Source organism: Acomys russatus, chromosome 6 (assembly GCF_903995435.1).
Source record: "Acomys russatus chromosome 6, mAcoRus1.1, whole genome shotgun sequence".
Taxonomy (NCBI): Eukaryota; Metazoa; Chordata; class Mammalia; order Rodentia; family Muridae; genus Acomys; species Acomys russatus.
In genome coordinates, this window is record NC_067142.1 from 86459240 (window position 1) to 86482079 (window position 22840).

Below are 22840 nucleotides of genomic sequence, written 5' to 3' on the forward strand. Positions count from 1 at the left end.
AACAAAAAACCTCTGAACTAGAAGGTTGCTACTGTTACACAGAGGCTACTTTTACTAGTAGCTATTTTTAGTAAACCCACCAGAGCATCCAGGGCAGATGGAGGCAGATACAAGAGCCAAAGACCCCAGCATCTGCAGGCACAAAAGAGGCCATATTGATGTGTGCTGGCTTTGGAAAATAACCTCTGGCTTTGAATTAGACACAAGGCAAGATCTGCGTGAGTGGGTGAGGAAGAGAAGTGGTGCGAAAGCCACTGCCGTGGGCATATTGCACCTTTTAAGCAGTGAGAAGTTCATTTAATGAATGGATTGGAGCCTGAAATCTAATTAAATCCAAAAGAAGCATCAGCCTGAAATGCTAATAACTTCACGCCGTCCGAGCACGTGCCTTTAACAACGTGTCGCCTCCAGTGCTTTCCGTACTTAAGAAGGCAACCCCGAACGTGACCTGAATCACTTCCAAACTCAGATGCCAACGCCTTTGTGCAGGAGATCTGCCTGGTCAGCTTCCTCTTCCCATACCAGGGGGAGAGATGAGAAGTCTTAGGGGCTGGTCACCATCATAAGAAAGGGGAATTGTTGTAAGGGAACCTAGTTGCCTTTTACCGAGAAAAACAGTGAATGTCGCTTAATTGCTGGCTCCCTAGGTTTGGAATCATTTAAATGTCCGTGCCTCATAACGCAGTCAGGGCTTTCTGGAAACAAAAGCTCCAACTAGTTCACTGGAAACTGGAAGCCATCTTCAAGTCTTTTTTAAAAACATACATTTATTTAACTTGGGCAAGTGTTATGGTGTGAGTAAAGGTCAGGGAGAACTTGTGGGAGCCGGTACTCTCCTTCCATCACCTGGGTAGCAGGAGTCAAACTCAGGCCATCAGGTGTGTTGTGAGTGACAGTCCTCTGAGCTAAGCAACTGGCCCACACTGCAAGAGGCCATCCCAGCAAGGCTTGTTGATGGCTTATACCCCTCTTCCCCCACCCCTTCCCCTGACACTCTCAACCCTCACCTCTGCCCAGGGTACCCAGCTGCACCCTACTAACTGGCAACTGTGCATGCGGCATCAGGGAGGGTGAGACCATCTCAGTGGCCACAGGGACACACTGATCCTTGCTGAGGAGAACTTTGCACACACAGCCCTTAGGGCAGGAACACTCGAATCCTTTAACCCCTCAGGCATGCCCAATATGAGTGCGTTGGTTGATTCCTCAGAGTGAATCTGGTCACATCATGCTTTGGTTTGCCATTGGGACCTTAGGGGAAGGGGCAGGGGCAGCTTATATCTCTCCTTGGGAAGGAATTTTAGGAACAGTAGGTGCTGTGGCCAGTGCCTTTGTCCCCTGAGCCATCTCACTGACCCCTAGAGCCCATCCTCAGGCACCAGGACCGCTGCCCACCACAGCCCCGGCATCCAGCTTTCCCTCCGACTCTCCAAAGACAGCCAGCTTCCTGGGGCTGCTTCTCAGCTCAACTCCCTCTCACATTCCGTCTAACTGAAATGTGGAAACAAAGGCTCCACATTGGCAGCACCGAGGCCCCTCTCAGGCCCCTCTCAGGCCCTTCTCCTACCCCTGCCCTACACCTCTCCTGCCCCTGTCACCGCCACACTGGCCTCACTGGTGCTCCTGGACCCCTTACACATGCCTCTGTCCCAGGGTCTTTGCAATGGCTGCACCCTCTTTCTGCAGCAACTCTCCAGAAGTCACATGACTCTCGTGCCTTCATCAGGTCTTCACTGCATGTGACCTTCTTAGCGAGGCCAGTCCTCACCCCTCAAGAATCTATGCTCGCTACTCAGGACACTGTCTTTGTGAGCCTGTCTGCTCAGTGAGATCTATGTAAATCTCCAAATTAACATCTATGCAGCTACTCAAGCTCAGAAGCAAAAAACCTGAGTCTCCTGACTTGCTGGGTGGAAAGGCCTCACTATGCGGCCGGCTCCCTCTCACGCTGGCATCACATCTAAACTGCCACATTTTGGTGCATTCTGGGAGATGATATCACAGTCCCTCAAGCACAGCACGGAAGTACTGTGTGTTCCTATGCACAAGAACACCTATCTGAGACAGTGTCCATGTTCCCTCAGGCCTGAGTTCCAAAGCTGTCGGCTGTGAGTTCCACGTCACTGAGGCAAGCTAAGTGAGCTTCCCAAACCAGAACCCTAAGCGTTCACCTCGAAACTTATGGAGCACGTCAAGCTGTACACCGTGCCAAGAAATAAGCAGTATTTCCAAGCAGGACAACCAGAGACTCCGTCCAAACTGCACGCCACAGGTTCACATTTGCAGCCGCTACAGTTCTTACCACTAGAGTCTGGCTGGCTCCACGGTCTGTTGAATATGGGTTTTACTCCCAACCCTACATCCAGTTTCCTCATCTTCACTTGCAAGAGAATTAGAGTTTCTTTTTCCCCTCAGCACTTCCCTTAGAAAAATCCCAACCTCAGAGACAAGCAGCTGTCAGACTTCTCTCTCATACAAAGTCTGAATGGAAAGCCTTTTCTTCCTCCCTCACCTGCTATCTATGACATGGTGTAACGGCTGGCAGTTAAGGCAGGTGTACACACTCCTCCTGATACATCCCTCGCGCAGTGCATTCATTCATTCTCAAGAAAACTGAAGGCAGACAATATTTTGACACACATGTAAAACACCTATCATGGGAAATGAGATAAGGAGCGCGGAGTACCAACCGTGGTCATGCTCCGCGTGCCTCACATCCTTCAGGTGTGGATCACAGTACACACAGAAAGGCCACTTACACACCAGAGCAAAGCCTTGCCTCCTAGGTTCCGGCGGTCAGAATTTCATAAATTCATAATCATCTACTGTACTCATCACTGTGACCAAACAAATAGTTGACAAGAAGAAAAGTGTTTGTTTGGGCCCACACAGTTTGAGGGGCTAGAATCCGTCACGGCAAGGAGGGGTGCTGGGGAAAACTGTTCATGTCTGTCATATCAGGAACACAAGATCGATCACACGGCAGGCCAAGAGTCAGGACCACACAGGACGCAGGGACAGCCCCCACCTACCTCCAGCAAAGCCCATCTTCCAAAGGCTGAACAAATTCCCAAAACATCCACATCAGCTAGGTGTGCTTGTGACTGACACCTCACACTCATCCATTCAACATGTATTTTCTGAGGGCAATCGGCTCCGAGCCCGTGTCCCCGAACTCAATACTCTGGTGCCTAGTAAGACTGACAACCAATGCCCTCCGGATGGAAAAGCCCTGGTGTTCCCTGCGCCACCCGGCTTCTTGCTGTAGAAGCTTTCAGGCCGTCCACAATTGCATACAGAGACATCTTCCACACAAGGAAAATGGGATGGGCCGCCGTCAAAGCAAAGCAAATGCGACACAGAGTGGTGGCTGACTCCACATTTCCTTCCTGCTTTGATCTATGGAAGTTTGTGTTCGGACAAAAAGAAAAGGTGCTTTTAAATACGAATAGAGAAAATGCATTTGCTAAGTCTCTTGGACGAGGATCAGAGAGAGAAGAGTTGGACAAATGAAGTAAACAGCAGTGAGGTGCAGTGCCCACGGCTGGACACCGTTTGCAAATGTGCTCACCAGTAACAACCACCCAATGCCTGGGGAAGGCCCGGGACCGCGCGCTTCCACTTGAAACCACGGCTTCTACCTATTTTCCACACCTTGAACCACTCACCCTCCAGGCTTTCTTCACTGGAAAAGCAAAAAAGGCTCAGGCAAGGTATAAACTGTCTGTACCAGGATACTGAGCAGATATTTTAGTGTTCGCTTGTCCTGTGTCCACTGCCTGAGGGTGTGGCCTCCATTGACCCACACAGTAACTCGCCAAAGCAAGAACTGTGCCCAGTCCATCTCAGGGCCTTAGGAAATGAACTGGCGGAAGGAGGCCACTAACTTGCCAAGTCACATGAGTAGTGGGACGTGGTAGGACAGCAGCAGCCATCCCTCTTCTCCATCGATGGGCTGGTGAACAGGATCAGAGCCATCTGTGAGCTTATGGCTTTGCCCACTCTGCTGAATCGTGGCTTCTCTGATTCCCAACTAAACGGAGTCTTTGCTTAGCCAGTCCCTTCAGCACTCACTGTTCCTAGGCATGACCCAGCAGGAGGTAGACCTCTTGGTCACCTCTAGCCTTGTCAGGTTTACAACATTACCACCCTCCCCCTCACACACACACACATTTTAAAAAGTTAAAAGTTATCACTACCTGCAGGCCTCCTATGGGCTCATTTCTGTCATTTGTCACATTGTCCTATGGGACAGCTCCTCATTTTAGAGATAGAATCATAGGCCTAGAAAAGTAAACAACTTGCAGAGAGGCTCACTGGTGAAGCTGGTGAGCCCATGAAGAGAAAACTCTCAGAGGCAGGGTCCCTCTGGACGGGGTGAGCACCTGTGAGCACAGTCGGCCCCACCTTTTCCTCTTTAGGTTCACCCAGCCGCTGCTTTGCACCAGCGATGCCAGGAGAACATGGCATACACCTCACCAACTCCATGCCTTCCACCCTCCCTACGACTGGAGATTGAGTGTCAATCAAAAGCAGGATGCTCAAAGAGCCAGCAGCTCATTAGTGGACTTATCATCCACTGCACAGAACCAACACCCCGCCTGGAGAGCTAAGTTCTTCTATCGACCTACCAGTCTGGGCAATTGATGCCCCACAGAGAGAAGGCCCAGGCGCCTCCTCAACCTAAAGACATACTCGCACAGGAAAGTGTAGCCTCCACCAACCGCTACCCAGATTCCTCTAGCATAACGGATGATGTGTGAATTTGCCTGCAAAGTCCAGAAAGCAACATAATTCAAGCAGTGTGGAGGGCAAGCTGCCTCAGATTCTTGAGATAACGGAAATTGACCCATAACTCACCCGCCTCTGTGGGAGGTCCTATCGCATTGCACACTTCACCTCCATAGCTAGAAATCAAATCAGAGCACGGGACCAGAATGCTAATTTGAAACCTCAGACATGCAACGCCATCTTTAATGACTCTTGGCAAAAGATATTCATTCATTAGAGATCTCAGCTCATCCGAGTTGAAACATAAAACCTACAGACTAAGCATAGAAATTTTGATTTCTCTGCTCTAACCAGCCACAGGAAACTGACACCAGGGGAATACAGCTGCTCCTTGGACTTTTGCTACATTTGTGAATGTTCCAATGGGATCCATGAGGGAAAAAGCCAGGGAAAGGAGTGAACAGGCCCATCAGGTCCTAACTATAGGTGTGGGTCACGGTCAACTGAAGCCATCCTGTCAAGGGAGATCATCTCTCTGCTGAAGGCCAGAGTCAAGTGTCCTATGATACAAAGCTCAGATTCCAATGACACTGCACGCGGAAGGCATCAGGGTCCTTCAACACAGAGTGCCCTGAAAGAAAGATGGTGCAGTTAGCCAGCCTCCTGTTAGGCAAGTAGGTGCGCACTGATAATGGTCTCATCGCTGGTTCAACTGTCTATTTCCGACAGTTGAGGGAATCACTCAGTAACGTCTACCGTGGCCCAGGGAAACATGTGCCTATCAGCTTTCCGCTTTGCACCTCTCCCCTCTGCCGTGGCCTGAGGGGCATTAGCCCCACCAACTTTGTGCTCTGCTCCTGACTAATTTCTTAGGCTCTGGAAGAGGGCGCCAGTCCCGGAGAGCAGCAACTAACTCCCAGTAGGCAGCCCAGAAACGTCAGGGTAAAGTTGGATACTAGAAATCACACCTTCGCAACTTCCCTTCCCTAACAGACTGTACACACAGAGATGTAACACGAAATCCTGTACACCAGGGCTGCAGAGACGGCTCAGTGGGGTGGGTACCTTTTGCTTAATAAAAAGCCATCGGACCTGGGCAGGACAGAGGAGATAGGTGGGGCTTAGAGAGAGAGGAATTCTGGGAAGAAGAAGGACCGCCACCAGGAGAAGGAGACCTGAAGGGAAGAGAGAAAGGCCGCCATGGGTTAGCTGGAGGAGAAGCACGTGGCCAGCGTGGATGAAGAATCCGGCCAAGATGAAGAACATGAGCAAGTATTTGGGATTATAGATGGGAGGGAGCTTGATAGAAGTTATTGGAAGCAGATGGCATGGGATTGAGGCAGGGATCCCATGCCTGCCCCACTATGGGAGGTAGTTTAGAGGATTGATATCTGCCCTGTCCCAGGTTAACTAAGGCTATCTTCAAATATAACAAGTGTCTGTGTCTTGATTGATTACTAGCCAGGCCTACAGGTAATATTGATAATACAGATAAATTTTAAAAACAATAGGTTGCAGAACCCACAGATCAAAGCTGGGTTGGTTGTGCATGTTTGAAACCATAGTACAGGGGAGGTGGAGGCAGGCAGATTCCAGAACTTGCCAGCCAGCCAGTGTAGCCAATCAGTGACTTCCAGGTCCAGTAGAGACTATCTCAAAAGACAGGAGGGAAAGCAGGTGAGGAAGATACCCAACATTTACTTCTGGCCTCCACATGAATGCACTCGCAGCGCCTGTGTATCCCCAGACATGCACAGACACATACACTAGACATGTATGCATGTGTGCACACACACACACACACACACGATACTGAAAACCTCCTTGTGAGGAGAAGGCATTCTGTAAATGACACAAAGATAAGTCAGTATTGTTATTCTTTTTTCTTTTTTTTTTTTTTAATTAAAAAATTGTCTCCTGAACATCATGCCTCAGAGGCTGGCCTGGATTCTGAAACCCAGTTGTTGAACATGAAAAAGCACCTTACTCAAAGTCACAGCTCAGCAAAGTATAGCTAGCAAACTGGAAAGAAACCTGGAAATACGGAGGGGCCAGGTGGGGTGATGCGCACTTGTAACCCACAATGCAGGAGGCTGATTTCAAAACCAGGGTAGACTACACAGTAACACCTTATCTCAAAAACAAAACAACAAAACCAAAACCAGGCCTGGGCAGAGCCTGCTGGTCTTGCAGAGGACCCAGGTTCAGTTCCCAGAACCCACATCAGGCAGCTCACAAACACCAGTGACTCAGCTCCAGGGATCTGGTGGTCCTGGCCTCCTTGGTCACCTGCACGCACACAGAGCGCATAAACTCACATAAGCACACACACACACACACACACATACACACACACACACACACACACACACACACACACACACACACACACACAAACATTTTTTTATATCAATAAACCTAAAATACCCAAGGAACTTCCCAGTCTTGCAGGCTGCAGAAGCTGGAATGGGAGCCTGTATCGGTCCTGGAGAAGAATTTATTCTTTTTTGGGAGGTGGCGCAGGGTTGTGGGTTTTCTGTTGCTTTGCTTTGTTTTTTGTTTTTTGATAAGTACCTTTCAGATTCTCATTGCTCCAAGGGATCACACTCTGGAGATGTTTGGAAGTTACCACAGAGTAACCATCTGTTCCTGATGGTGACAATGGTGACTATGTTTTTCCCATCTCTGTGGCTTATATAAATTAAGGCTCTTTCTTGGTCAGAAACAGGTTAAATAAGAGGGCTGGAGAGATGGCTCATCAGTTAAAAGTGCATACTGCTCTTCAAGAGGACACAAATTTGGTTCCTAGCACTCACACCAGCTGAGTCACAACTATCTGTAACTCCAGGCCCACTGCATCCGATGGCAGGTGCCTCTGGCTTCGAGGACACCTGAGCTCGTGTACATGTAACTATAGACAGACAGACAGACAGACAGACACTTACACACAAACACACACACACACACACACATGCTTAAAAATATAAAAAAAGATCATTTTGAATTTGTGATTAAATAAAACAAAAACAGATATCCATACTGTTTCACTGCAGAAAACGTGGCCACCTTGCAGCAATCCATGAACTACAGACAAGGAAACTGCCCTGGTCACCATGGTTACCACTCCCCTGACCCTGCAGAAGTCCTCCCCAAGTCCATTAGTGCAGATGGTCACAACAGAGAGGCAGAGGAGCCATGCAGGGCTCCCGCTAGATGCTTGTGGCATGTTCCCAAATCACCCCCGGTCCCCAGCATTGGCTGGGGAGGCGACCTTTCAAGCAGGTCACGTGATAACAGCTTCCAGTGAAGTCTCTCTCTCTCTAGCCTTGAGAAGAGCCCCTTTGCCAGCACTCCCCATTAAAAAGGCCAGCCTGGAGCTTAAGTGATAAAGGAAATGGAAGGGAGGTGCTTGACAGTCCTCAAGTCATAAAGTAACTCCCAAACCCCACAGAGCAACGGGAACACAACTAAGCCACGCATAAAGAGCCCAGGTGGTCCCGCATGTCACCACACAGCTATGGAGCAGCAACACCGCACACTGCCTGGGTCCTTCAGAAGAGCAGCACCTGGCCCTGTGACATTAGCTGGGTCCTCCTGCTACCTCTGTCTTGGGTCTTGTGTCTCCAGAGATGAATGAGGCAAAGCAGTGACTGTGAGCAGAGGCAGAACTAGAGACAAGCAAGGGAACTGAAGACCAAGCTTTAAGTAGGGACTGTCTCCAGCCTGCTGAGCCAGTGCCCCCTGCTCAGCCTCCCACACACACCCCCAATCCCTGCCCTGAGCTTCTTCCACTGGGTCTTTGCTACATACTGGGCAAGCTCAGAAAAACACAGCCACAAGCAAGTCCTTCTGGAAAACAACTGTCAAACTTCACAAGGGGTTAGGGGATCTTTAGGAACAGAAACTCCAGGCCAATCATACGTGTATGGGACAAAAATCAGGAAGAGTGAAAACTCAAACAAAACATCCACCTTACGCATGAAACCTTGCATAGGACTAACATCTTGGAACATCTGCTGTGGCTTGCCTCATCTTCAAAATGTGTGTGTGTGTGTGTGTGTGTGTGTGTGTGTGTGTGTGTGTGTGTGTGTGTTGAGACAGGGTTTCTCCGTGTAACAGCCCTGGCTGTCCTGGACTCGCTTTGTATACCAGGCTGGCCTTGAACGCAGAGATCACCTGCCTCCCCAAGTGCTGGTATAACAGGCGTGTGCCACTGTGCCTAGCTTCAGAAGAACTTTTGAAGGCAGATGTAGAGGAATTTTAATCCAGCAACATGGCTGCTCTAACCGGAGTACAGAAATGACCTTAGTACACACCTTTAATCCCAGACAATGAAGGTGAAGTTAGTTTGTAGAAGGAAGCACCCGGTTTGAAAGTGATGTCTAATTGAGAGGCAGACAAAGTGACGAACCAGAGAGAGAATTGAGAGGAAAAGAGAAGCTACTTGAAGAAAGAGACAGACAGACAGACAGACAGACAGAGAGGAGGCAGTTTTACTGGGAGAGTTTTACAGAAACTGGTTGAAGAGAGAACAAGTCAGACACAGGTGAAGACAGAAAGATCCAGAAAATGAACAGTCAGAATATTAAAACAGATTACTAGAGTTAGTTTGATGCCAAGCAGAGCAATTCAGTCAGAGCCTGAGAGAAGCCAGTTTGAATCAGTCAGCTTGGAGAGGAGTTTGAGCCAGAACAGCTGAATTGAACCAGTCAGCCAGAGCTCAGAAAGAACTAGAAAGGGTGAGCTTACTTAGCAGTAAGTCTCAGAGGCTGAAAATATTCTAGACCTAGATTAGATTTTTACAGAGGCTAGAAGCTTCCAGGACTAGGCCTGGGTTAGCAGACAACAATTATACCAGGTGAATAAAAGTTATTTGTATAGACAGATATGCACATCCTCTTATTATTATTATGAAAAGATAAGAAGACCAGACCAGAGGGTTTTTCAAAACCTGAGAGTGAACAAATGGCAGTGAGTGAGGCCTGGGCTAGCACTCAGCCCATCTTTAGTCAGCAGAGTGACTTACACAGTCATTGTGAAGGAAGGCAGAGTAATGAAGATCTCACAGCATGTCTGTGGCGATGCTTATTGCCAACCACACCCAGGTTCACCTGGGAGACAAGCCTCCAGGCACACGACCTGGCACTGTGGTGGGAAGACCCACTCTAAAAGCAGGGGGCACCATTCCATGGGCTTGGGTCCTGGATTGCATCAAAAGGAGAAAGGCAGCTGAACACCATCATGCCGTGTGACCAGCATGCACTGCTCTCTGCTTCCTGGATGCAGATGCAGTGTGACCGCTGCTCCCCCCTCTAGGATTCCCTGCCATGACAGGCTTTACACTCAAACAGTGAGCCAAAAGCAAGCCTCTTCCCATCAATTGCTTCGGGCAGGGCATTTTATCACAGCCATGAGACAAGTAACAAATATAATGTCCCTGGTAAGAAACCACTCCAGACGTAGTCCTGTTCGGGGCGGGTGGCGGGTGCAAACAGTCACTCTTGTCTCTCTTAGTTCCATGGCTTGGTGATAACTTTTCGAGGGTCAGAAAGCAAAGGCTGCCCTCATGTTAGCTGGATAAAGAATGTGCAGTACCAAAGGTGGTTTCGGTGAGGAAGAAGAATAGTAGCTAAACTCTCTGAAGCCAGCCAAGGCCACCAGACACCCCCAAAAGACATAAGCAAACCATGAGACTCACCTCCACATCCCAGTAAAGCTGAACATGGTGCTGACACAGCGGGGGAGGGGTGGTGGCGTGAGTCCGTCCAGGCGCAGGAGCAGAGCCGGGGCACCGAAGAGCACCAAGTACTTCACATAGAAGAAGAGCACTTGGGCCAGTGCCAATCCTCCTGAAAAGCAATGGGACCATCAGCCACACAGTGTGAGACAGCAGCAGGCTCCTGAAGCTGCCCGTTTCCTGCCTTCCACAGTCTGGGGCATTTGCATTTGGTCCCTCGTTGGTCCTGATTGGGGAAGGTTGGGGGTCGGCAGCCTCACTGAAGGAACAACGTCACTGAGTGAGCTTGAGCATGGAAAGCCATGTACCTCTAGCTCGCCCTGTTTTCTTGCTTGTGACTCAAGATGTGAGCACTCAGCTCCCTGCTCTGCAGTTGCTGCCTCCTACTTCCATGCAGCCCCCCCACCCCCACCCACCCACCCCCATGCCATCATGAATGCTCACCCTCTACAAACATAAACCTACCTAAACTCTTTCTTCTGTATGATGTCTTGCTTACAGTGTCTTACCACAGCAACACAGAAGTGACTGATACAACAGGTAATGAGATCAAATTACGGTCGGTCCACACAACGGGACATTCTTCATTTTATAAAAGGGTGATGTACTCCCCTTGCGCTGAACTCCCAGAGCAAAAGCAACATGCTAAAGACTACAACACTACTGTCACAAGCAAGGGGACCTCTTTGCAAGCCACATCTTTTAAGTAAAAAGATATTTTATTTAAGTGTGTGTACTTATGCGTGCCCCGGTGCACATGAGGAGGTCAGAGGACAACTTCTGGGAGCTGGTTCTCTCCTCCACTGTGAGCTCCAAGGATTGAACTCATGGCACAGATCAAGTGCAAAGGTAACTTGTATTCTCCTGGCTCAACTATTGTCTGGCAGGCTAACTGCCTCCTCTGTTGTCCTAGGCCCAGTCCCGAAAGATTCAGCCTCTGTATAATCTAACCTAGGCCTAGAATGTTCTCAGCCTCTGAGACTTACTGCTTAATGAGCTCACTCTTACTTGTTCTTGCTGAGCTTTGGGCTGGCTGGTTCAACTCAGCTGTTCTGGCTCAAACTCCTCTCCCAGCTGGCTTACTCAGCCTGGCTTCTCTCTCGGCCTGAAATTGCTCTGCTTGGCCTCAAACTAACTCAGCAATCTGCTCTAATCTTTGGAGTTCTCTGATTTTCCAGCTCATCCCATTTTCACCTGAGTTCACTCTCTGCCAACCCATCTCCCTATTGCTGTCCTGGTAAAACTGCCACCTGCCACCTGCCTCTTTAAATAGCTTCCCTTTCCTCTCTCTTCTTGTGAGAGTTGGGCATATCCTATTCTGTCAAATCTCTTCTGATTCATCACCTTTTCCGCCACTCAATTAGACATCACTTTCAAACACAGGTGCTTCCTTCTACAAACTTCACCTTCGTTGTTTGGAGTTAAAGGTATGTATCATCACGCCTGGACCTAAGCTTTCTTTACCTGATACTTGCTCTATACCAGGCTGGCCTTGAACTCAGACCTGTTTGCCTCAGTCTCCTGGATTAAAGGCGTGTTTGCATTCCAGCCAGATCTCACAGACCTAGAAGGTTTTTGGATGTGATCTCTTGCCAGAGCAGCCATGTTCTGAACTAACATTCCTCTATAATCAGGCTGTGTGGCAAGTGCCTTTTCCAACCAAACCACTTAGTTAGCACACAAGGCACATTTTCATAGGTAATAGTGGGGGAAAATATCCATTTCACTTAAAAACTATGAGGAAGGAGGACCCTTCACAAGTCCTTTCAAAACCTGCCTCCATCCAGGAGCAAACATCAGTCCAGTCAGTGTCAGTAAAGACGCCGCACACAACACAGAAGGATGTCAGACAATGCAGCTGCTTAGGAAAACAGACAATCCCTCAAACAACTAAACAGAGCTCCCCTATGTCCCAGAAATTCCAGTCTTGAGTCCAGAGAAATACAACTGTTTCTACACAGAGACATCCAGGCAGTCTTAGCAGCATTGCTCTTAACAGTCAAAAGATGGACACCACCCAAATGCCCATCACAACACAGGTAAGTTACCGTGGATCCATACAACGGAGCATTACACTATCTTATAAACGTGATGAGCTCACCGTGCACCGAAGTCCCAGAACAAAAGACTCTACAAGACGGAATGATCAACTGTGACATAATTGTGGAGACTTAGGATGTTGCTGATCCAGAGCCAAGTTGCCTTAACATACTGTGGTCCCTTAAATACCATTCATTGTCCACCTCTGTGTCTGACCTAACACTTTTCAAATTAGTAAAATTTGGAGGATATGATAAGCTATCAGGCCACTGGCTTCCAGCAACCTAAAAGGCTAACAGTGCCATCAGCGCATCTGACACAACCGAGAGTTCTCTGCTTTGATGTAACCTGCCTTCCTGATGCCCCCAACAACATATCCAGAAAATCTCTTATTACAACTTTCTTGTGTCCTGTGACTTTAAGAGTGGCTTGTTTTCCATGTGGTGCAGGGCTGTGTTAGAGCCACCTGCTCCACTGAGGCTGCATCCCTAAGATCCTCACAGAAGGATGAGGTCATGTTGCAGGGTATTTGATCACACTGTGAACCCCAGGATTTGTGTTTTCTCAAAAAACCTGTTTCTAGTAAGAGCTTTCTGCTTGAATATTGTAAACAGGATTAAATAAAGTCAGCCATAGGTCAAGAGGTGGAGCAAGCAACCAGACAGGAAGTGAACATAGGAATAAAAAGAGAGTAAGAGGAAATCAGGAGGACAGAGAGAGACACACACAGGAAGTATGAGAGAGGGACATTCAATTTGAGGGGGTTTTGAGCTGGCATGGGAAGGGGGATTCCTTCTGGGTCATCGGCTGAGAAGGAAGGTCCGCTGGGTGCTCTTTCTGCTTCTCTGAGCTAGCAGGCTTCTACCCCAGCATCTAGCTCCCCAGTCTTTATTGGTAAAATTGACCGGTGAGCTTTTGTTAAAGACAACAAGGTCAGCAGTGGCATCTGCTGCCCGTACGTGGTCCTTTAGAGGATCTCTGGAGACACCTGGTCAGTGGCACCAACCATTCTGTGTTGGTAGTGTGCACTGTGAGACAGGGAAGGGTCTGAATGCTGCGTGAACACAGTGCTGCTCTCTCTCTCTGGGGCTTCCGGCCAGTGTGCGTTTTGTAGCAGGTGGAGCCTCTTCCCAGAAGCTCAAAGAGGTGGGAATAGCGCCCCAGGTCTTTTCTGGGGTTGTGTACTGCGTCCACAGAGCAGCCACAGGGACCTCCTGAGCTTCATGTCATATGCAAGCCCCACCCAGTTTTCCTTCCAATGAGAAACAGCAGAAAGTCACCACGGACCGTGTTTGCACGGTCATCCATCCATTCATTCGCTCATTCCTTGGTTTTTGGAGACAGGGTCTCTCTGTGTAGCCCTGGCTGTCCTGGACTCGCTTTGTAGACCAGGCTGGCCTCGAACTCATAGCCATCTGCCTGCCTCTGCCTCCCTGAGTCCTGGAGTTAAAAGTATACACACCACACCCAGGCACTCATTTATTTCCTATTGTGTGCGCATGCGTATATGTCAGTATATGTATGTGTGTAAGTGTAAGTATGTGTGTGAGTATATGTGTGTGTGTAAATGTATGCATGTGTGTGAGTGTAAGCTCGTGCACGCGTGTGTGTGTCTGTGTGTGTGCACCCTGTGTCCCTCTGAGGTCAACCCTGAATATTTTTTTCTCATGCACCATCCTTGTTGGTCTCAGAGGTTAAAGCGCTTGCTGTACTTGCAGAAGACATAGGTTCAGTTCCCAGAACCCACAAGGAGTTTCATAACCACTTATAACTCCATCTTCAGGGTGTCTGATGTTCTCTTCTGGCCTCCTCAATCACAAGGCACACACATGGTACACTACATACATGCAGGCAAACACTCATACACATAAAATAAAAATACATTTTTACACTTAAAAATTGGCAGGCTGGGGGCAGTTTCCTGAGGAATGACTCCCAAGCTTGACCTCTGGCCCTGAAAGAGTGCACTCATACCACTTAATGCATGTGCCATGCACATAACTACACGTATCCAAACATTCATATACAAAAAAGCCAAGAAAAGAATTGGCGTGTGTGTGAACATACACATACATTATATCTCCCCTACATTGGTGGGCATTTTTATTTCAGCTTGAGAGGAGGAAACCTCAATTGAGAAAATAAGGTCAGGTTGTGGGAAAGCCTGAGCACATTTTCTTAATGAGTGATTGATGGAGCAGAGTCAATCTACTGTGGGTGAAGCTGATGGTCCTGGGTTCTATAAGGAAGGAGGCTGAGCAAGCCATGGGGAGCAAGTCAGTAAGCAGCACCCCTCAGCCAAAGCTTCCACAGCCAAAAATGACCAACCTGCAGAAGCAGGGATGTCAGGTGACCTAGGGAAAACCAGAGATGCTCAAGGCCACCCACAGATCTGGGAGACAGGTAGCAGGGGAACCTTCTGGGCCCTGTTGACGGGAGGCACGCTCAGCAAGGATGGAACGAACGCTCCATGTCTAGTCCTGCCTTAATTTCTGACACCGTTTCACACAGGTGTCATTCTGCGGCTTAGGAAACACACTCTGTAGCTGAAGCTACATCTTTATGAGTCATCATTTCCACAAAACCTTCATTTTTAAAAAAGACTTAATTATACAGTATTGTGCCTGCGTGTACACTTGCACAACAGAAGAGGGCACCAGATCTCAGTACAGATGGTTGTTGTGAGCCACCATGTGGTTGCTGGGAATTGAACTCAGGACGTTTGGAAGAGCAGCCAGTGCACTTAACCGCTAAACCATCTCTCCAGCCCTAAAATCTTCATCTTTCACTGGTTCTTTTCATAAACAACAGGACTAAGAAAGGACTGTGCGGGGGCGTTTAATGTAACTGTGGCCAAATCTAACTAAGATAATTGGGTCTCTTTTTAACCCAGTGTAGATGAAAACACATGTATTTCTAACCATGCAACACAAGCTCTATTTGCCTGTTCGTGAGTATTTCTAATGGACGAAGGTGGAGGAGGGGCTTGGTGGTGCATGCAGGAAATCCCAGCACCCAGGAGGCAGAGGCCAAGAAGAGGCAGGCAAGTGTCTATAAGATTAAGGACAAGTCCCTGACCAGCCAGGTCTGCCTGGTGAGAACCTATCCAAAACAACAAACAGATAGAATGGGACCAGGTTGATGGTAAAGTGCTCGCTGTGCATGCATGAATAACTAAATTTGTATCGCAAGCACCCACATACAGATCTACAATGCAAGGCATTCACATGGAGATAGGGGATCCCCAAACCAAGGTGGCTAGCTAGAGTAGGTGAGGCAGCGAGCCCCGGGATCAAGTGAGAGTCCCAGTTTCAACATAAGATGTGCACATATGCAAACACGCAAAAAATTGGAATTTCCCTTGACACTTTACTAACTGGTTTATGAGCATATAAGAGAAAGGTACAATGTTTTTTTTAAAGCATTGTAGCTGCAGCGCTCTGCTGGTTTTTGAAAACTTGTGTTTGCACCTGTGGATGGACCCGCTGCCACCCCACTCTGATTTCACAGTGGTTGTGTGAATGGCACGCCTACCTCCCCTTGACCTAAAAATTGGCCTTCCCTTGTAAGACTCAGTCCAAGGCTTTAGGTCAGCCCTAAGGATTCTGCCAAGACACAATTAACAAGAAAGCAACACATGAATATAAATTGCTCACTCTACCCTGCTTGGAATGTATGAATTGAATAAGCTCTCAGCAAGATCAAAAATACAGGATCTGGATGTATTTTAATGCTTTTATTATTACTGGGCTTGTGTTTGAAATATTATCTCAATTAGAAAGAGCTATCATTGATGTTTCTTTGACTTTATTCATCTCTCTTTTAAAACCCATACATCGGCTTGGATTCTACCCTTCACATTTTCCTGTTCAGCAAGCAAGTGGAGGAGCACTGGGCCACCAGCTATAGACTGGGAGAGATGGACTAGCAGCCAAATCAGGCAGCCTGGACGTAGGGGGCTCACAGGCAGCTTCACCACAGCCTCTTTACCCTTTCCTTCAGCCTTCATGCCCTGCCTCTCCTCTGCTCAGCCAAGTCCACTTATCCTTCATCTCCTGGCTCCAGCTGACCTTGTCTTGTTCACTTAACATCATTCCTGAGCACTGACTCCCTGATGTGCTCCAGGAAACACAGAGCAAGTGAGGAAGCATGACGCCCTCCTGTGGGGCAGTAGAGGACTAGAACACAGGGCAGGGTTAGAACTCATGGCATCAGCACAGAGAACAATCTGAGCACAGAAACTCAGAGCACCTACTTCATATCGAGTGCTTACATGCCAGGCCTGGATCTAGATGCATGAACGGGTGCTCATGCCGTCTTGGGGCTTACACCTACCAACAGTCAACAGGAGACAGGCATGAACGCGAACTCCGCATGGGATGTGAGGGAGGCGTAGCACAGAGTATTTCCCGACTAAGCATGCTCTTCCAGGATGTGACCCTGCCTCTCAACCCATCAGTGGTATCTGGAGCAGATCATTGGACCAAAAGACACAGACGAGTGCTCTGCTGTGAGTTATATGCTTACCCCAAAGCTCATATTTGCAGGGTCAGTTGCCAGCCTGCAGTCTTACAGATAGGCGGTTGCACTTTCAAGAGATGAGAGGAAGCTAGGTCATTGGGCACACTCCAGAAGGGGCTGTTGAGATCCCAGGCCCTCTTTCTCCCTTCTTCTTTCTCCTCCTCTCTTGCTCTCCTTCTCATTCTGCTCCCATCCTACCTTACATGTCCTCTCATTCTCACATTTCCCAACCACCATGGCCCAACCAACCTTCTCTGTCATGCACGCCCTCAACATGAGCCCAAATATGACCATACACTGTAACCATGTAGCCAGACACTGTAACCATGTAGCCAGACACTGTAACCATGTAACCACACACTGTAACCATGTAACCACACACTGTAACTATGTAACCACACACTGTAACCATGTAACCACACACTGTAACCATGTAACCATACATCTGAGCAAAATAAGCTCTTTTTAAGGAGACAGACTCAGGTATTTTGTTATAGTAACTAAAAGCTGACTGGCACGGTTTCAAATCCAGTTACAGCCTTTAATTGGCCTGCTCCATTCCACTTCCTGTCTCTTAGAATGCTCACTCATGAAACAATCCCCCTTGGAACCCGGTGTCCACACTACATGAACTGTGGCTCACATCGGGATGATGGGAAGATGTTCTGGTGGGCACCAGGTGAGATCTCAGCCAACAGTCAGCTCAGTGGAGTGAGAGCCATCCTGGACACCCTACCCACTTGGTCCTGAAGACAGCTGCAGGCTCAGCCAATGTCTGGCTACACCATAAGAGAGAACCCAGAGCTACGGAGCTGAGCCTAAGCACGGGACAAAACGGTAACATTTTGAGCAAGGAAGCTCTGAGATAGTGATTCATTCGCTGGGGCAGCAGACGAGAAAAGCAACAAGAAAACACCTCAGGAGAAGAAAAAGGCACCTCAAAATGTTGAGGTGGCAGATGTTGACTTTTTTAACATGGGGTCAGGGTAGTCTTGAGGAAGATGAAATTGCTTCTGTGAAAACTTGCAAGAGGAGCCAGCTGCTTCCGCTCAGGCTCCCTAGGCTTTTTACAGTATGTTCTGTGACTGCCACGTCAGCCCACAGCTCTGCATACGCACAGCCATCCAACTTAATCACAAGCTCCTCGGATCAGAAAGAACACCTCACTCCACCCCACCCCCCCCCCTTATCCCCCCACCCCCCAGCATCCCCAGAGCTCTTGTTTCCTAAGTGCTGCTCTGGAAAGTAGCTGAATGCTGTCATTCCTGGGGCAAGGCCCTCCTGTATTGCACTTCTGGAAACTGTATTGCTGGTGTATCTTAAGTTCAAAGGGCCGGGTTCTCACTGAAGCTTAGGCTACTGTCAGTTAGTTCTCTGTGGATTTGGAACTTTGCATTTTCAGTAAAAAGAGTGCATGTGGGAAACAAAAATTCAACAGAAGCCCTGCGCTGCCTAGAGCTGCCTCTGCTACTCAGTGTGTTCCAGCGCCCGAGCAGCTGACCACCCCGGACTCACTTCACCCCACCCCACCCCTGTCAGTGCTGCCAACTCAGCCTGTCCAGGAAGGAATATAGCTTCCCATCCACCATGGGACTCGCGGCTGATTTCAGACAGGAAGTGGTGAACGTTAAGTTCTACAGAAGAGAGTGCTGACAGAGGAAAGGCCCAGCTCTGTTCCCTGGAGCTCGGCCCTCACCAAACCACGCACCTGCGCACTCAGCCTCTCTTTTTCTCATTATTCCACTACGGTCTTAATTGGCATAAAGAAGCTAGCTACCAGCTTCCAGCTCTAGTGTGTCCTTCCCTTCTCCCTCTCTCTCCTTCTCTCTCTCTCTCTCTCCCTCTCTCCCTCTCTCTCTCTCTCTCCCCCCCCTTTCCCTCCCTCCCTCCCTCTCTGTTTAGGCAGACACATGCCACAGGACACATACACAGGCCAAATAAGAATCTTGTGCTGGTCCTCGCATCCTACCACATTTAAGACAAAGTCCCTTTATTATTTGCCGTGGCACATTACAGGCTACGTAGCCTATGATCTTACAGGGATGCTCTTGTCTCCGCCTGCCATCTTCTCACAGAAGCACAGCACTACAGGTGTGCACTAAAGTGCTGGGCTTAATGTGGCCTCTGGAGATTTGAACTCGGGTCTTTACACTTGCACAGCAAACGCTTTACCCACTGAACCATCCCCCGGTGCGCTAGTTCTCAAATGAGTGGCTAGAGACGTGCACTGTGGGATTGAGCACAGGAGCAAGGAAAGGCCAAGCCCGCTGCACTTTGCTGCCCTGAGTCTCTCTCCCCCTTACTGAACTCACTTTCCATTTAACCCTGTACTGGTTAGTTTTTGTCAACTTGACACAAACTAGAGTTACCTGGGCAGAAAGAACCTCAACTGAGGTGCTGTTTCTGTCAGACTGGTCTGTGAGGCATTTCCATGATTAATAATTGATGGGGGGGGCGTAGACATCCCACTGTGGACAGCAACCCTGGGCTAACGGTTGTATTGTATAAGACAGCAGGATGGCAAGCTGTGTCCTCCATGATCACAGATTCCGCTCCTGCTTCCAGTTTCTTCTCTCAGTGATGGGCTGCGATGTGATGTGGAAGCTAAGTCCTTTCTTGCCTGGGTTGCTTTTGTTCGTGGTGTTTATCACAGCTGTGACCCTCAAACTAGGGCACCTGTCCCCTTGCTCTCTGCCCACACTGCTTCCTCTGCTAATGGCTCCACATACTCAATTTTCCTATCAGCATTCTACCTTTCTTCAAGGCATCGCCTAAATGTCACCATTTCTTAAAGTTCTTCTAAATGTCCACGCCAAAATAGACACATGGTATTTTGCAAGTAAACAGCACATTACAGCCTTCTATACGCTCTTCAAGGCAGAGACCACAGTGGGTGTTACAGGCTGAGTGTGAAATGTCACCCACGGGTTCATACATGTGAACACTCAGCCCTCAGCTGGTGGCTGTTTGAGGAGGGTGTGACACCTCAGGAGTTGAGGCCAGCTGGAGGAAGTGTGTCTCTGGGGAGCAGGCTCTGCCGCTCACAGTCCAGTGTCAGTTCTGGCCCAAGCTCTCTTCTGCTTCCCAATTGGCCACTGGGTGTAACCAGCCCCTTGTACCCACAGCCAGAGATGCCCTTTCCCTGCAGTGAGGGACTGTACACCCTGACCTATGATCCAGATAAACCCCTCCTCCTGTGAGCTGGTTCATCAGACACCCTGTCACAGCAGGGGGAGGAGTTCCTAAAACAGCTGGCCTCCTCCTCAAGGTCCAGTCCTTGGCCCCTAGCTGTGCCTGGAGAATGGCAGAGACAAGCAGGGGGGATCTTCTCAATGCATAGACCCAAAGAATTAGCTATGTTTGACACAGAACATCCCAATGCCTGCATTTGCCCAGCAGCGTGACATAGTCCTGGCCTTGTATAGCAGACTAGCAGGCAAAGATTTACAGGGACTCAGTGTCCTTCATAAGCCTCGCCCAAATGACTTCATTAAAAAAAAAAAAAAAATCAGTGACATCTTCCCCAAAATGCCACGAAATGCCACTTCCCAAAGTGATCTCTCTACATAAACCTTTATGTTTTCCTTTCTCTCGGTGGCCTAATATTTTATAATATAAACTATATATTTTTTACAAGTACATAAAACTTTGTGTTTGTGCCTTTTAACTAAACATTTAATCATTTCACATCCAATCTCCGTCTCCTGTGTGTCAGTGGTCCTCACCTCCCCATTACAAGTCACGTCGTGGATGCTTGCATTCGCCTGCCTTGCCCATCAGACTACACATGCTCAGAGCCCAGACAGCTGAACATCAGGCATTCCAAGCAGCAGGTGCTGGCTGCACAGCACCTTGTCCACTCTGTGTCACATCGTCAGGTCGTCTCTGGCACACAGGACACAGCAGCATGGGGTGGATGGGGTAACCTTCTGAGTTACTGGCTCCTGAGAAGTTTAAAGGAATTTGCAACCACCTCATAAAACGAACCTTTCACGACCATGAAGTGGTTAGATACAGCCATGTGTCAGTCAAGGGTTGGGGAGAGACATCTCTCAGCACTACCAGATAAACAAACTAGACATGTAAGGAACACGCCTCCACATGAGAGCGTCATATCAAAGTAGCCAACAGATGGGACACCTCATGGAGATGAGGAAGAGGGAAGTGTTTAAGAGATAGTTCTTTTAGTCCTAGCCAGAGCCATCAGAGAAGTGGGAAAAAAATAAGTCCAAATTGGACAAGTCAGTTTGTCACTGCTTGAAAATGACATTATCTTAGCTGCAGAGATCAAGAACCATGAAAAAAAAATTCATAAAACCAGTCTTCAAATTCAGCAAGGCTATCATAGGACAAAAAAAATCCAGCACCTGGGGCTGGAAATACCACACAGCGATGGAGTGTTTATCATCACGTGTGAGGCCCTCAGTTCAGTCCCCACAGTAGAATCCAGTACAGAACTCATAGACAATACATTATCAGAAATAGAAATCAAGAAAGCAATAACAACATATGCAATAGCTACAATAAATAAATAAATGTCACCCAAATGATAAATACTTTGACCATGAAAACTACAAAACATTATGAATTGGACTGGAGAGATGACTCAGAGGTTAAGATCACTGACTGCTTATCCAGAAGTCCTGAGTTCAATTCCCAGCAACCATCTGATGGCTCACAACCATTTATAACGGTGATCTGATGCCCTCTTCTGGCCTGCAGGTGTACATGCATACAAACCATTGTATACACAATAAATAAATAAATCTTTTTAAAAAACAAAAAATAAAAAACTCAAAAAACATTATGAATTAAACTGAAGAGGGAGGGAAAGGAAAGAGAGGGAGGAAAAGGAAAGGGGTAGAGAGTAAGGGAAGAAGGAAGAGAGGGAGGGAGGGAGGGAGGAAGGGAGGGAGGGAGGAAGGGAGGGAGGGAGGGAGGGAGGGGAGAAAGGCATCCGGGTTCACGGACTGGAAGGATCAGTGTTGAAACGCCCACACCACCCAAAGTAAGGCTCAGTGTAATTCCTATCAAAATGCCAATGGAATTTTCCACATAGGTAGAAAAAAATTATAAAATTTGTTTGGAACTAAAATAAACTCCAAATAGCCATCATGGCGAAAATGAACAATTTAGAAGGCATTATACTATCTAGCCTCAAAATAATACTACAAACTTATAGCCATCCAGAGAGCATGGTATTACATAAGGCAGACACACAGATCAATGGAATACCCGATCTTCACCACCATGATACACAGTAGAAAATGGCAATCCTCTCAACAAACGATCCTTAGAAAACCAGATATCCTCCTGGAGAGTGAAATTAGAGGTATCACTCACTAGTTACAAGAGCTCAAGAGCGGTAAAAGCTTAACTGTTAGACGTGAAACTCGCAGGAAAAAAGCAGAGGAGAAATTCTTTGGGATGTCAAAACCATTGTGGATACTTTTTAGACAGGACCCCAAAACAGGAAGCAAGAGCTAAAATAGACATACAGGGTTACATACGCCAAGAGAAAAAAAAAAAAAAAACTTCCACTCAGTAAAGAAAACAATGATTGGAGCAAAGAGAAAACCTACAGTAGGGGAAACGTTTGCAAATGTCGATCTGATCAGAATAGATGAAGAACTCCAAGAGCTCGGTAACACAAAGACAAACCAATTAAAAATAATCATTAAGCCAAAGTTGACATTTCTCAAAAGAAGAGATGAGAGTGGCCATTGAGTATGTGGGGAGAGGGTTAGCATTGGCAACCATCACAAGACTGCAAATCAAAACCAGAGCGCTATCTCCCCAGTAAGAAGGGCT

The 22840-nt window shown here is 48.0% G+C and overlaps 1 protein-coding gene across 1 annotated transcript in view; it reads right to left on the bottom strand.

Annotated features, from left to right (window-relative positions):
• The window catches only part of Hhat (hedgehog acyltransferase), a 228083-nt gene that overhangs the window by 148018 nt on the left and 57225 nt on the right, over positions 1 to 22840 (bottom strand). Inside the window, exon 7 of the mRNA XM_051148158.1 lies at positions 10430 to 10580. Coding sequence (XP_051004115.1) covers positions 10430 to 10580 — 151 coding nt within the window. The remainder of the gene's footprint in view (positions 1 to 10429; positions 10581 to 22840) is intronic.